The 15,130-nt window shown below is 43.3% G+C and overlaps 1 protein-coding gene across 3 annotated transcripts in view; it reads left to right on the forward strand.

Annotated features, from left to right (window-relative positions):
* Window positions 1-2,936: 2,936 nt before the first annotated feature.
* Window positions 2,937-15,130, forward strand: part of FAM234B (family with sequence similarity 234 member B) — a 34,270-nt gene continuing 22,076 nt past the window's right edge. Inside the window, exons 1-3 of one of the 3 annotated variants that reach the window (XM_082741060.1) lie at window positions 7,897-8,011; window positions 8,178-8,218; window positions 12,750-13,148. In XM_082741060.1, the coding sequence (XP_082597186.1) occupies window positions 13,058-13,148 (91 nt within the window). In that variant the 5' untranslated portion in view covers window positions 7,897-8,011; window positions 8,178-8,218; window positions 12,750-13,057. Of the gene's footprint in view, window positions 3,372-3,552; window positions 3,878-7,896; window positions 8,012-8,177; window positions 8,219-12,749; window positions 13,149-15,130 lie in introns of those variants that run through there. The other 2 variants (XM_082741059.1, XM_082741061.1) reach the window with 2 other exon arrangements.

The following is a 15,130-nucleotide window of genomic DNA, read 5'->3' on the forward strand; positions in this document are numbered from 1 at the left end:
TAATGGAGGAATCCAAGGCCTAAGGATGAAGAAGAAGCCCGAAAGAAACCCTGAAAATCTGGGAGGACTAGAACCCCTATCACTGCCTCGTCCCATTCTCACTTTGACTGTGAGGTGAGCCCAAATGAACACTTAGTCTCTAAAACCACTGAAACTGTGAGGTTGTTCGTTAAGAGCAGAAACCCTGCCCTGGTTGACTTACTAAGTAAAAATGGAAAGCTCTGTTTAATGAAAACACTGTCTCTGACCTTGAAGAAGAGGCAGCATAGCATTTGTATTTTTTCTAATTAATAGTAACATAAAAATAGAAGAGAGGCAATCTTCCCTGCCCTGAACAACTTTGCCATTTTAACAGCACTAAAATACGAAGTGGCATGGACTGGATGGGGAGACAGAGGAAGAAGGAGCAGTCTTAAAAGGAAGTAGAAATAGCCAGGAGGCCTGGAAATCTCAGTGGTACCAGGAGGAAGGGGTGGGAGGTGCTGGTGGACACAGCGGTACTGGTTCCAAGAGGAAGTGGGGAAAGCTAGTTCGAAGTGTCGGAAACAGCAGAAGTGGAAACAGTGGTCATAGAATGTTAAGGATTAAATGACCAGATTGGATCACAAATCCATGTAGGATGTGCAGAGATTTTGAGCAATGTTCGGGATATCACAAAGATGATAAGAGCCAGCCAATATGGGGTCCCTCTACCAAGCATTCGAACCTTGGAAGCTTGGTAAAGAATATTCCCACCAATGGAGGAAGAAGAGAAGGGGCTCTTCTGGCTTCTGTTCTGATTTTAAGAAATGGAATTTTTGCTTCTCATAACAGGTACAACAGTTAGACAGCTTAGGCCGCCTGCGGGCATCCCTCCCCAGTTTTTTTGTTTCTCTTGGTTTACCTCTCGGGGAGGTAAGCCAAGTTGGGAAGTCAGGAAGCTCAGAGTGTCTGCATTTACCACAGAGACCTCAGTGGGTGTTGGGACAGTGAAGGCACTCTCACATGCTCTCAGGTACTGAGAAAGGAACTCAAAGGTTTTCTCGATGTAAAAGGCAAGGATCTTAATTTACTTGGTGGCCACTTTGAGTGTTTTTTTCCTTACTTGGAAGAAAAGCACATTTAGGTAGAGAAGCACAGTTTAAGTCCGAGGTCCTGTGTTAAGATGCAAAAAGATGTGGAGGGTGGAGGAGATTTCCAGAAAGGCCAAAGGAAACAAAGAGGAAGACCCCTCAGGGAGCTGGGATGGAGGGAGTCCTCAGCATCCGCTTCCCCCTGAAAATCATTAGGGCAAAGCTGAGTGATTACAGGGTGAGTGGAAATGCCACAAAGATTAGGAGCATGGAAAGCTGAGGGGCTCGTATGCAATATGTGTACATTCACACATAATTGTGTATGCCTATTGGTGCTTTTGGTGACTATACCATGTGAAGGAAAATTTTAACCAAACTTTTTTTTTTTAAGATTTTATTTATCTATTTGATAGACAGAGATCACAAGTAGGCGGAGCGGCAGGCAGAGAGAGAGGAGGAAGCAGGCTCCCTGCTGAGCAGAGAACCTGATGCGGGGCTCCATCCCAGGACCCTGAGATCATGACCTGAATCCAAGGCAGAGGCTTTAACCCACTGAGCCATCCAGGTGCCCTTAACTGAACTTTAAACTGTACAATTTTATTTCCATCACATTAAGGAAAATATACCGTTTCACTATGAAGAGTGAACTGATTTCCTCTTTACTTCCTCTTCTGTGCAACACAGCTATTCCAGCCCCACTGCTCTCTCCCAGAAACATAAATTCCTGTTCTTTTGCAGCTAAAACGGACTTATCCTACATCCTGCTCACTTTAAAGTTGTTTTCCTTAGTTTTCATTATTTCAAGAATGTGTTCCAATTAGCTAATCTGATATCAGGCAAGCCACTACTGACTTACTGTGACTTGTAGTGCTGCTCCTTGGAGATGACCTACATAAATGTAAAATATGGTTTTTAATCATACCTCCAGAGAGGTGGCAAACAGTAAAAATTCTGGGTATTGTAGAACGTTAAAGGGATAAATGAATAAATTACAAATCCATTATTATGAAATGTATTATTTGTTATTAAATTATTAAATTGTCAAAATGAATAAATTACTAATAAAAAGAAGAGCTAACACTTATAAAACCCATACTAAGTGCCAGGCACCTTCTAAGTGCTTTCCATGTGTCCATTTAATTCCCAGGACAAGGCTGTGGAATAGGAACTATTTCAACCCATTCTGTAGATGAAAATTGAGGCAGAGAGAGATTAAGCAAGTCGCCTTAGATCTGACAGCTAGGATATGGTGGAGTCAGATTTGAGCTCAGTGGCCTGTCTCCAGGCTCTGTGCCCTGTCAGAGTCCAGGGACATTGTTTTCATGGGGAAGAGGGTGATGGGATGGCTGTTAGGAGTCTCTTGGATTACAGCCTCAGGGTAGTCTTGCTGACGATTTCTCAGGGGAATGAGGCGGGGTCCAAGAAAGAGGTATCTTAGAGCTTTTGTATGACAGAAAGAAGTCACATCATCCTTCTGAACCTGGGTTTTCTCTTCCGTGACAGGACGGGTGAATTACATGGCCTCTAAGACTCGTCCCAACTCTAATATAGATAACATCTTTAGCATTCCTGCACTAAAATGCTGATCTCTTGGTGCCTGTGGGTAAGAAGCAGGTCAGTTCCTGTTCCTAGAGCTGGAAGCTGCAGGGTAGAGTGTCAGGAGATAGTTGGAAAGAACTGGAAACCCAAGACGAGGGTTAGAGCCCTAGGAAACCTCTCCCTTTACTAAGAAACACAGAGAAACACACTTACTAGGTACCTGCTGCGTGCAGGGTGTCGTAAACAGTTTATTTAATTGTCACAGTAAGCCCGTGAATGAAGTAGTGTCTCCATTTTAAAAATGAGGCTGAAGCTTAGTCACACCAAGGGACTTGCCCAAGATGGCCCAGCGAGTGAGGGATGCAGGCAGGGTTCAAATCCGGTCCGTCCGCCTGCAAAGCCCATGCTCATTTCACAGCCGGCGCTTCCCGTAACACCTGCTATCTCCCTTCGTTACCACTGCAAGCCTCGGGGGCAGTTTCCATTTCCCCGTTTCGCTGAGCAAGAAAGTGAGACTCGAGCGGGGAAGGGACTTGCCAGGTGAGGGGTCCGGCTCGGAGCGGCCGGGGGCAGAGCCAGCAGCGGTGTGCACGCGGGCGCGCCGGCCGCAGCTCCCGCCTCTCCGCCGCCCCTCCCCGCCGCGCCGCTCCCACCTTCGCAGGTCCCGGCCCCGCGCGCCGCCCGCTGTGAACTACTCTTCCCGGCAGGACGCGGGCGCGCGCACGCGCACCGGGGCCTCCGCCATGGCGACTGTGCTGTCCAGGGCGCTCAAGCTCCCCGGTAAGGAGTCGCAGCCTTGCGACCACCGCCGCCTCCGCGGGGCCTGGGGAGACTCGGAGGCGAGGCTCTGGGGGCGAAGCGGGCCGAGGCCTGGCGGCGTAGCTGCAGGAGCCCCGAGGCGAGCCGGTGCAGCCCCGGGCGGGCTGGGGTCTGTCGCCACCAGGGGGCGAGAGGGGCGCACGGCCGGTCGGGGGTCGCGGGCGCGGGGCGAGCCTGGGAGAATCCAGGGAAGGACCGCGGGGGGGCACGCGGGGCTCGTGGCCGGGAGCGGGCGGGCGCCGCTGCGGGGGTGACTGTCAGAGTGCGCGTCGCCGCCATCCCAGGGGGAGGGCTGGTGAGGGGAGCATCCTTTGCTGAGGAGCCGCGGACCACGTACGGCCGGATCCGGGCTCCTGCTATCTTGAGCTGGCCCTGGGGACGAGGGGGGACAGGGGGATAGGGCCGGCAGGAAGCGGGCCACCCTCTGGAGCAGCCCCTCCACTTAACGACACTGACGCAGCCGTGAGGTAGGTGGGACAGGTGCGTACCCCTTCTAGTTTACAGAAGAGGAAAACGAGACTTAACTTGGCTCATTGGCTTGTCCAAGGCCGCGCGGACAGTATGGGAAAAACCTGGACTACGGCGTCGGGGTCTTTAGAATCTTGGGCTTTTGATTCCGCTTGTTCAGCCTTTGGCTGTCCAGGCTAAGCATTTAGGAGGGAAATGATTCGGCACTTGCAAATTGCACGTAAATTGTGGAATATTCTTTAGGGAAGCTCTTGTGGTGATGACAACTTGAGCTAATTCAGTACTTTGGGCAGCAGCTCCAAGCTTTTTTTTTTTTTTTTTTTTTTAATTTTCTCTTAAACCTCCAGAATGAGACGGTGCTGCTACAAACTTGCTATTTTAATAAAAGTATATTTACTCTGCCCAAAGAAATCTTAAACGTTAGGGCTTCTAAGAATTTTATGGTTCTACCTAAACAAGTTTTAAACCTTAAGCTATAAACATTTATTTGCTGATAATTTAAGGTGATAGTGGGAAAAGCAGGTGTTGGTAGGAAAAACAGCTGCTTTCACTAGCATCATTAGAAAGGGCTAGTTGGGTGTCTGGTGGATATCCATCAACGTGCTGCAAGGGGACCACAGGGACCTTATTCTCAAGGAGTTTCCAGTCTGCTGCACTGTGCCGGGGATGACACTGGGTTGGGTATGAATTTGCATTTCTGTTCCCAGACTTAATGACTTCAGAGATGTGTTTCCGCCCCCACCACTCCCCCACCCCCGCTTAGGCTCCTGAGAACATTGGAAGAAACATTGATAATAATGTCTTGAAATGTGTATGTAACAATGAAATGAAGTGGGGAATGTATCCCTGTACCTGCAGGATTATCCTTTGTCCTTTGTGTAGGATGATTTCCCCCCTGGGGGTAATGAGGTGCAGACATACTTAGCTTTGTTTCTTTTCTCTTTTAGATTGCTTTTCTTCCCCATACCACCCCAGCATAGATAATTGTACTTCTCTAAGGAGAAAATCACGAAATCACTTTCGAAACTCTTGAGCTCTTTTGCATTCTCACATCCTACCCTGTCATTATTACTCCCTGGAGTATCCAGTTGCAGAAACTTGGTCAGCTGGCAGGATAGGGAAAGTACAGTCTGGTCCTTGGGCCTGTGTTTGGACAGGTATGTCTGATACTTTTTAGGGCCCAGAAACAATGGCGATGTATTCTTCTCTGTGATGCAGGTTATGGTTTGTTGTTGTTGTTGTTTTTGTTTGTTTTTTATCCTTTTGCTTTCCTCCCTTTTGTCCTTTCTCCCCACTGGCCTAAATAACAATTTTTAGCTTTTGTATTAGGTAGAAGTTGCTTTCCTAGAGCTCTTTTTGGGATACCCTGTCCTCGGGACTGTGCGGCTGCTGTCCTGTGTAAGCTACCATGTTATGTTACTTTAGTGAACGTCCTCTCTCTCTCTTTTTAAATTGAAGTCTAATTGATATAGCCTATTAATTTTAGGTGTACCATATAATGATATTTGTATATATTGCAAAATGATCACCACCATGACATCCTCACTATTTCTATGTGACGAGAATGGTGACTAAGAACACAAGACAGCCTTGGGCTCCAATCTGGTCTTCACCAGACAAGTTACTTAACCTCGTTAAGTGTTAGTTTCTTCACGTGTAACAGTACCGTTATTATGGAACATTCACTATAAGCCACACACGCTGCTACATATCTACCTTATGGGGTTATTTGGTTCAGTAGAAGAAATGGATGTACTGAAGAGGTTTACTTTTGACACATGTTAATTATTCAGCTTTAGCTCTTATTACTCTTATTATCATCTTCATTAGCACCATGCCCATTTACAAATGTGACACCTGAAGGAAGGCCTGATGCAATCATAAGCTAAGGACAGATGTCATCAGCCTTGTGAAGAAAGAGCTGTTTCTTGGAGTCTGTTTCAGAGTCCCATCCCCTTCCACTAAGCTCAAGATGGAACGATATTTGGCTCCTATACATACAGTGAGGTTAATTAGTAACAGAAGGACATATGACATTCATAAAACAGCCTGGCAAACAACTTATCTTAAGTATATATATATATATATATATATATATATATATATATATATATTAGTCCATTTTAAAGTTTGAAGGTCAAACACTGAAGGAACTATCAGAGCATAATGTTACTGGAATGATTTGTTTTAGTATGTGTAATTTGGAATCATTATATGCCCCTGGATAATCTAATCCCTAAGGTGGATTATGTATCTTTAGTTGCTGTAGAATGCATGGTATAGTCTATGTAAATTATAGTACTTATCACAGAATAGTGTATATTATAGTATGTTTTCCTGAAGGTGTCGGGGGATGATACAGTTGCATCTTCTCCCTGTTTTCTTTTGTACCATGGTGGGAATGCCATTTGACTGGCATTTAGTCTTCCTAGGAGGAAAAGTGAGTTGTGGAAAACTCATTTATATTCATGTATTATGAAATCAGCATCCTCTCCTTTATTCTTTGAAAACCTTGCATTGGTTAAAAATGTGAGTGGTGGCTGAAATAAGCAGAGAAAAGAGTGCTAAGTGCTCTGTGCTCTGGAGCCTGGATTCGATGTCCAGCTCCTTAGCACAGTCGTAACTTTGGGCACAGAATCCCTTCTCTTTCAGTGAATAGGTAGCAAAACTATTTACCTGGGAGTTGTCTGATCAAAGCTCACAGTCTGCAGTAATTAAGCTAAGGTTTGTCTCTGTAATGTCAAAAATATACTATCTTTTAATAATAATGTTACCACAGAGAGGTTAGCCTGATTGTTGTTTCCATCCTTAACGACTTGATTCTTCCCCCACCCGGCTGCTCCTATGATTCATAGGATTCTTTTTTGGTCTTGAAGTTCAGCATTTCTCCTGTGCTATGTTTCAATATTGATTATTCTGTAGCAGTTTTTCTTGGGACTCCGTGTATCTCAGGTCTTGCTCTGTTACGGGAGCTTTTTTGGTATGTCTTCTAAAGTTACTGTTTTTGGTGCCATTTCCTTTTCTGTTCTCTTTAGTTCCCCATATATTGCATCACCTTTGCTCTCTCTGTCCTTGCTTTTCTAGTCTTTTTTTTTTTTTTTTTTTAAAGCCTTAGTCTTTTCAGTGGGAGACACACAGATAGTCCGGGCACTTCCTTCAAAGCCATAATGTCTGGATTTGAATCCTTGCCCTGCCGCTTATTTGCTGTTTAACTCTGGGCCAGTTACTTGAACTTGAAACCTCATCCTGAAAATGGAGATAATAGTATGTCTATCTCCAAGAGTTGTTATGCAGAATTCTGGAGATAAGACAGTAAAAGGGTTTGGAAGAGTGCACAGAGAAGAGGGGCTTGGAACTGCCAGCTATTGTTTCCATTTTATTTTTCTCGGTTTTTCACCAGCCTGCCCTTTCTGTTTCCGACTCTTTGCAGGCACGTCTGCTCTCTTTGCTCATCCCTCTAAGGGTATCTTTTCTAAAATTGTTTTATTATTTTCTTCCATTGTTTTTCTGAGCCCTGCTTGTTTACTTCTCATCTTCCCTATTGAGTTGTCATTTCTTCTTAGAAATATTCTGTTTCTTTCTGTGAGCCCTTATTTCAGAGAAGACTGTTTCCTTTCCTTTCTTGGATTCCATAGTGAAGCGTCTGTTCCTTATTCCTTCCATGTTGTGGCATCATTCGCCCAGCGTTGGTTCCTTGGCAGCTTTTGTTTGCTATGTTCTTTTGTAACTTCTTTCTTGGATATCTGCACAACTTTGTAGTAGCTTATAGAACGTGTACTCATGGATGGCTTCTTTCTGATTATAAATCATATTTAATGGTCAGTTGTTTTATGGCTAGCTTTTGGCTGACAGGCAGGCAGAGGCTGGGGCCTGGCCAGTGAGCAGGGGCAATGAGAAGCTAGAATTGAATCTAATGGGACCCAGCCTGTTAAAAAATAAGTAAATAAATAAGAGAAAAATCCCTCTCTTCACGACTGACTGATCACAGCTGTTTCCTTACCCGTCAAACCGACAGCCTGTTTTTTGTAAAGCATTTCTCATTTCATCTTATCTCCCCTTTGTCTCTGTGGTGTTGAGGGGGAGTCATTGATATCTTTGGGACGCCAGACTTCGTCCTTCTGAGAAAGAGATAAGTACTTTGGCTATATAACCGTGGTACAAGAGAGGCAGTATAATTTATTGGTTAGGACCATGGACTCTAATCAAATTGCCTGGGTTTGAATCCTGGCTCTTTTTCTTCCTAGTTTTGTGATCTTATGCAACTCACCTCTCTATGTTTTCATTTTCTTTTTGATACAGTGGAGTTACATGGTTGTCATGAGGATTAAATGAATTAACATGTAAGTGCTTAGCCTGGTGCCCAGAATAGTAGGTACTGAGTACTTTCCTGTTACCATCATCGCTGTCGTCATCGTAGTCATCATTAACTCTGTGAACTGTGCTCCTTGTTGGAGACCTGAGACCATGTGCCCACTCTTACTGTGCTTCTTTGATTGGGTACAAATTTTGTTGCATTTGGGAATTTTTCATAAATTGTAGTTGGGGGGGGGGTGGCTCTTTTTTTTTTTTTTTTTCCTATTTTTATTACCTCCCCTCCCCAGTTTTTAGGGAGGAAACTGACAGAAATGTATTCCTTTGCCATTATCTACTGGAAGCGTATAATCTTTTATTTTTTAAAGATTTATTTATTTTAGAGTTGAAATGGCAGAGGGAAAGGGAGAGAATTTCAAGAAGACTGCCTCCTGAGCACGGAGCCCAATGTGGGGCTGAATCACAAGACCCCTGAGATCATGACCTGAGACGAAATCAAGAATTAGGCACTTGGCTGACTGAGACACCCAGGTGCCCTGCAAATTATTTTTAGTAAAGATTTTACTAAAAATTAGATTTAGTAAAGATTTCACTAGTTTCTGTAGCACATGCAGCCAAGTTCTCTACCTATGATGGTGTGTGATATCATAAAAATGCATTTCCTTTAAACTATTTTGTTGGCCAGTATTTTAGTAATGATTTTACTTTGATTATTTTAGGCTGATATGTTTGTTGCAAGGTGACAGCTGACTAGCAAGATTAAATTTAAATATCAATGGTGAATTTTTCACTTGATGCTAAAGATCCAGTTGTATTATATAAGACAGCTTGAGCGTGTGTAGAAGATACTTGGGATTTTGAGTTGAATCAGTTGTGTGATGTGACTGCCAAGAAAGCTGGCAAGGTCTTAGGTTACAGTAATTGAATTGTAGTGTACCCTCTGGACTAGGGAGCGCAAGCTGCTCTGGTCAGGCTGCACCCTGGGGATCGTATCCAGTTCTGAGAACCATACTTTAAGAAGCACTGACATATCACATTGTGTCCAGAAAAGAGTGAACAGGATATTGTGGAATGTGAAACAGTGCTTCCTCAAGTAATGAGTTGAAAGAAGTGGAGACATTTAACCTGGGGAAGAGAAGATGGGGTGGGCGGTAGGGAGGAATAATGCCGACAATAATAATAGAAGCCGAAGTTTGTTTGTTTGTTTGTTTAATTTGAGAGAGAAAGCACGAGCAGGAGGATGGGAGGGGCAGAAGGAAAGGGAGAGATCAAATCCCAAGCACTGCTCCATGCTCAGCTGGACACGGGTCTGGATGTTAGGACCCTGAGATCATGACCTGAGCTAAAGTCAAGAGTCAGTTGCTCAGCTGATGGGCCACCCAAGTGTGCCTAGAAGCTGACATTTATCAAATGCCACAGTAAGCCAGACACTAAAGGCCTTGCGTATGTTGTCTTATTTAATTCTTAAAAACAGTCATATGAGGTAGGAAAAATAATTCCCATTTTAGAAATGGGAAGAATAAGGCTTAGTAAAGCTAAGAAATTGAATCAAGGTCACATGGCTAATAAGGGATAGAGTCAAGATTTGACTGTTTTTGTCAGCTTGTAAAGACTTAAATTCTTAAATACCATAGCTTATGTTTCTCATGATTGGTATTTTCAAGTTTTGAAGGATTTGCATGTGGAAGAGGGGTCCCAGATATTAGAACCAGGACTGATGATTGGCAAATGCCCAGAAATAAATTTTTGAATCAGTGTGTGGAACTGCTTTCTGGATTGGAGAGCCGTGAATTCCCTCATGCTAAGTGACTGCTTGGTGTTTGATTATGTGATCTTTAAAGTCTCCTCCTATGCTGAGATTTGGGGCTGCCATCTATGTTTTCCTCTTTGTCAGATACCCTTTTTTTTTTTTAAATGTAAACATTTTTAAATTGTGGTAAAACACATAAAATTTATGATCTTAATTATTTTTAAATAATTTTAGTATTGTTAAGTATATTCACAGTGTTGTGCAGCCAATCTCCAGAACTTTCTCATCTTGCAAAGCTGAGACCCATTTTTTGATACTTTGCGTCATGTCATTTTGCTTTTATGAAAGACCTACTTGTTTTTGCTAACCTAGAGAAATCCAAAGAGGATTCCTTTTTTTATGAAAAAAGGCAAAAGGCAAAAACAGCAAAAAAATAAAATAAAATAAAAAACAGCAACAACAACAAAGTGAAAACAGTATTCAGCGTTTGTTCTGCAGCAAGTCATTGTAGCAGCGGTGCTCAGCCCCACCCTCAGCAGTGAGGGACCCCTACCCAGCTCTTTCCCCCAGGGGCCACACTCAGCATCTCAACCTCAAGCCTCCAGAGCCTTGAATTGTGTCTGTGAGCATCTCTGCTTGATCTGCACTTATTTTGTGCCTCTTTTAGCAAGATGTATCCTGAGTTTTCAGAAAAGCCTAGGAGAGGTTATTGCTTGTGTCTGGGAAAGCTCAAAAGTTTTTCCTTGTAAATTAATGGTATTTGCTTTTTTGCTTTATGCTATTTTAGCTTACAAGGAGTTCGATAGGAACCCTCTACTTTGGGATAGTGAGCGAAACCTGTGCCCATCAAATATTAGCAACTCCCCATTTACCCTCACTCCCAGGCCCCAGAGACCACATTGTCCTTTTTCTGTGAATTTGACTAGATTTGGATAGATACCTCATATACGAGTCATGCAGTATTTGTCCTTTTGTTACTGGCTTATTTCACTTAGCATAATGTCTTGTGGCATGTGTTAAATTTCTTTACTTTTTAAGGCTTGGTCATATTCCACTGGATGTATATAACACATTTTTAAGCCCATCAGGTATATTCTTTTAAAAAAAAACTTTAAAAAGTTTTAGAATTAATATTGTTGCAGTAGCCTATGGTTGTGTTTGAAAATTATTGTAACTAAAGTTAAATGGGACAGTTAGGGAATGGTGTATCCTAATTACTGGAAGAGTATACTATTTTGAATTCAGTTCTTAATAATTTTTATAATTTGTGCCTTTAAAAATCAAATCCAGTATTTGTTGGATAAAATGAAAGCTTTGAAAGTGAAAATACATAGAAGTTTCTAGTTAGTAGAATGCCAGTTTGCTCAGTATCTTCTGTGGGTTTTCTTTGTAAAATATTTAATGTTATAAAATATTTCTGTGTAATGTTTATTTTTAATCAAATATTTATTGACTTTCTATGTACCAAGCGCCAAGCTTTACACTAAAGATTGTACTTCCCATATTAGTTTCCATATAGTGTTTTATTGCTTCATTTTATGTCTTGAGTAAACAAGACATAAAACATGAAGTGATATCAGCAAGATAACAGTGACCAGAGGCAGAGATTTACATCAAGAATTCTTCTTGCTTCCTTTTTAATTAGCTGGGCTTCATCTTCTTTTTTATATCTCTTCTTAACAAAAGATTTAACCGTATAGTTTATATTAGTACAGCGTACCATCTAATTTCCAAAATGAGAAATTTTTTCTTGGTTTTTGCTTGGTTATAGCATGAACAACAGGCATAAAACTGTTCAGTGCTTGGCAGCCGGGGCCAAGGAGTGACCTGGGAGGAGGTGTGCTTAAGCTCTCCTGTAATTTTCCCCTTTCCCCCACCCCAAATAAATGTAGTGTCTAAGTAAAAACAGGGTGCTTGTTGTGTAAGCCAGCTTTGGGTCAGGTCCTGTACCTCTGCATTCCTGTTTGGTCCCTCCCCTCCTAGAACACTTGCTCAGAATAGCATTTTTAAGTGTAAACACTGTTTACTGAAACATGTGCTGACAGGGCATTGGAATTAATCATAGGAAGCTCAGAAGTGAGTTTTTATTAAGACGTCTCCAGGTGACATTTAGTGTTCAACTTCCCAAGTTGTTTTCCATGGAGACAAGTGGGAAGCCGCAAATATCTGACTGTGAGAAGCAGTGTACAGAGAACTGTTCTAAAGTTTAGGCAAGTTCCAGGAAAGATGGAAACACCACAGATTTAAGAAAATCAACGGGAATATGCAAATTAGGCATATGGGGGTTGATACAAGAGCAATGTCTTCTGATTCAGAGAAATTAAGAGAGTGTTTCTGGTTTTTGGTTTTTTCCCCAAACTAAAAAGGTATTTGAGGGGTGCCTGGGTGGCTCAGTCAGTTATATCTGCCTTCAGCTCAGGTCACGATCTCAGGGTCCTGGGATCAAGCCTGGCATCTGGCTCCCTGCTTCTTGGGAAGACTGCGTCTCTCTCTCTTCTCTGCCTCTCCCCTTGTGCTGTCTTTCTCAAATAAATAAAGTCTTTTAAAATAATAATAAAAAAGGTATTTGAAATTTGCCACTTTCTCTGTTTCCTTTCCAATTTTCTTAAGCTCATGAAAGCAGTAATTCTGGAACACTGATTTCATTTCCCTCCCATTCTTCTCCTTACATATAGCCATCAAGTTCTAAACTTGTAAACGTAACTGGTTTTGTTTTCTGTGTTTTCTTTTAGGTGTTCACAGTTACCATGCAGTTGGTAAGGGTTTCTCCTTCCTAGTTTGCCCTGACGCTCTGTCTTTCTGTGTTTCAGGGAAGAAGAGCCCAGACCTAGGGGAGTATGACCCCCTCACACAGGCGGATAGTGACGAGAGCGAGGATGATCTTGTTCTCAACTTGCAGCAGAAGAATGGAGGGGTCAAAAATGGGAAGAGCCCTCTGGGAGAAGTGCCAGAGCCTGACTCAGATGCTGAAGCTGTGGGGGCTGCAAAGCCACATCTTTCAGAGGTCGCCACAGAGGGATACCCCTCAGAGCCCCTTGGGGGCCTGGAGCAGAAGGCAACCTCTTCCATCGTGTCTTATGTGCGCACCTCTGTCTTTCTGCTAACTTTGGTCATCTCCATGATCCTGGTGCTCGTATGTGCTTTCCTGATCCCGTGTCCTCCCAGAGATCTGCACAGCACTTGGAGCCGCCACCTGGGCCCCCAGGGAGGTGAGTTGTAGGATTTCTCGCCCCAATTCTGTAAAATTTCATGATTACCTGTAATTCTGTAAAACTTCTGGTTACATTGAAAATTCCCTCCAGGTCCTACTACAAATAAATGTGTATCCTATAGCATCTCTCTCCCCATGTGTGGAGGTGGTTAGGAAGTTAAGATTGGAAATAAAACAAAAAGATAGATTGATACCGCTTACGAAGATCACTGCCCTGTTGTGTTTCTGTTGGCGTTGGCCTTAATTAGATGCAGAGAGGACAGAGTTTTGGTTTCCTGGGTCCCTGCAGTGCAGCCAACACAGTATGAGGAGAAAACAAAGCTGTAGGTCAGGCTGTTGACCAAGAAGAGTAAGTCTCAGGGCCTGGCCAGACCAGAGGCCGGGGCTTTTGTAGGACCCTCAGGCATTTGGTGATTATAGGAGCCTGACCTGGTTTGAATTTTAAAATAATTTCAAGTGAAATCAACTTGCTTTCTTGCAGTAAGTTTTCTTTCTTGCTCCTAATGGTTGGGGAGGAACCACCTGAGTGACTCTAGCTATTGTGTCTCATTCTGGAGCAGGTTTCTTTGAAACGGCTTGCTCTGGGTCAGCAAGGGGTTTACCTCTCAGCTGTGAGTGCTGAGCAGTCTTGTGTTTTGTCAACTTCATGGGGGTGAAGGGGTTCAGAACACACTACCCCAAAATATGTTGCTTTGGCATATTGTTTATTTTGAACCGAAGGCACATGAATAACAACAGATGCAAGAAGGGCACTCTGACCTTGACCTCTAATTTTTCCTGGAAGGCAGGAGATGAAACGCCCATGTACAAGATGCCCTCCCAGTACCAGGAGGAAAGAAACTCATCAACAGAGATGGGGAGTTGAGGCCGAAGGGAGTCTGTACAAACAGACCTTGTTAAAATAACTCTTATCTTCCTGTAGTCTCTGGATCCATGTTTGTTCCCCTTCCAGGGCTGTTCAGGGCTCTTTGTTCGATGAGTACAGAAGCCCTGAGGCCTCCCCACCTCTGCTCCAGGCCTTTATGTTCCTGTGAGGGCTCCAATGGACATGGGGAATCTTATTAAATAAATTTGAGTCCTTTCCTTTTCTTAATCTCTCTTATTAATCAGCTATCTCATCTCTCCTGTTACTCAGTCCCAGCTAGAAACCCTAAGAGGGTAGAGGAGAAGTTTTTCCTCCCCTTCAATACTCCCAGATCCCTACATCATCTTGATCTAGATATATTTACCTTTGGCGAGTCACTGATCCCAGCTGATTCAGCTTCGGATCAGTTGTTCTGTGATCTCATTATTATTGTCTCTCTCAAGGCAAAACTGAGTAGATGTGACTTACGGTGTGTTCCCACCACATAAGAGATCTCTCACTTCGTTTTTTGATGGTTATTTTTTTTTGAAGATTTTATTTGTTTATTTGTGAGAGGGAGCAGAGATAGGAAGAGAGAGCATGAGTGGGGAAGAGAGGGAGAAGCAGGCTCCCACTGGGCAGGGAGCCTAACAAGGGGCTCAATGTGGGACTCAATCCCAGGACCCTGGGATCATGACCTGAGCCAAAGGCAGATACTTAGCTGACTGAACTACCCACGTGTCCCCCTTTTTTGATGGTTCTAAGTGAGCTCTTATAATATTTGTATATGGTGTAAAGACTAGGAACAGGTTGTTGGTATACCCACCGACTTTAGGAAATCAGACATTGAGGTGCCTGGGTGGCTCAGTCGGTTAAGCATCAGGCTCTTGATTTCAGCTCAGTCATAATCTCAAGGACCTGGGATCAAGCCCTGTGTTGGGCTCCATGCTTAGCAGAGAGTCTGCTTGAGAATTCTCTCCCTCCCTCGCCCTCTACCCCTGCCCCTACCACTCCTGCTCTCTCTCCCCCTGTCAGTCTCTAAAATAAATAAATCTTAAAAAAAAAAAAAAAAGAAAGAAAGAAATAGGATATTATAAAGACCATTGAAACCCCCATGTGTCTCTCCTTACCAAAGC

The sequence above is a fragment of the Mustela nivalis genome (genome assembly GCF_964662115.1).
Source record: "Mustela nivalis genome assembly, chromosome: 7".
NCBI classification, from domain to species: Eukaryota; Metazoa; Chordata; class Mammalia; order Carnivora; family Mustelidae; genus Mustela; species Mustela nivalis.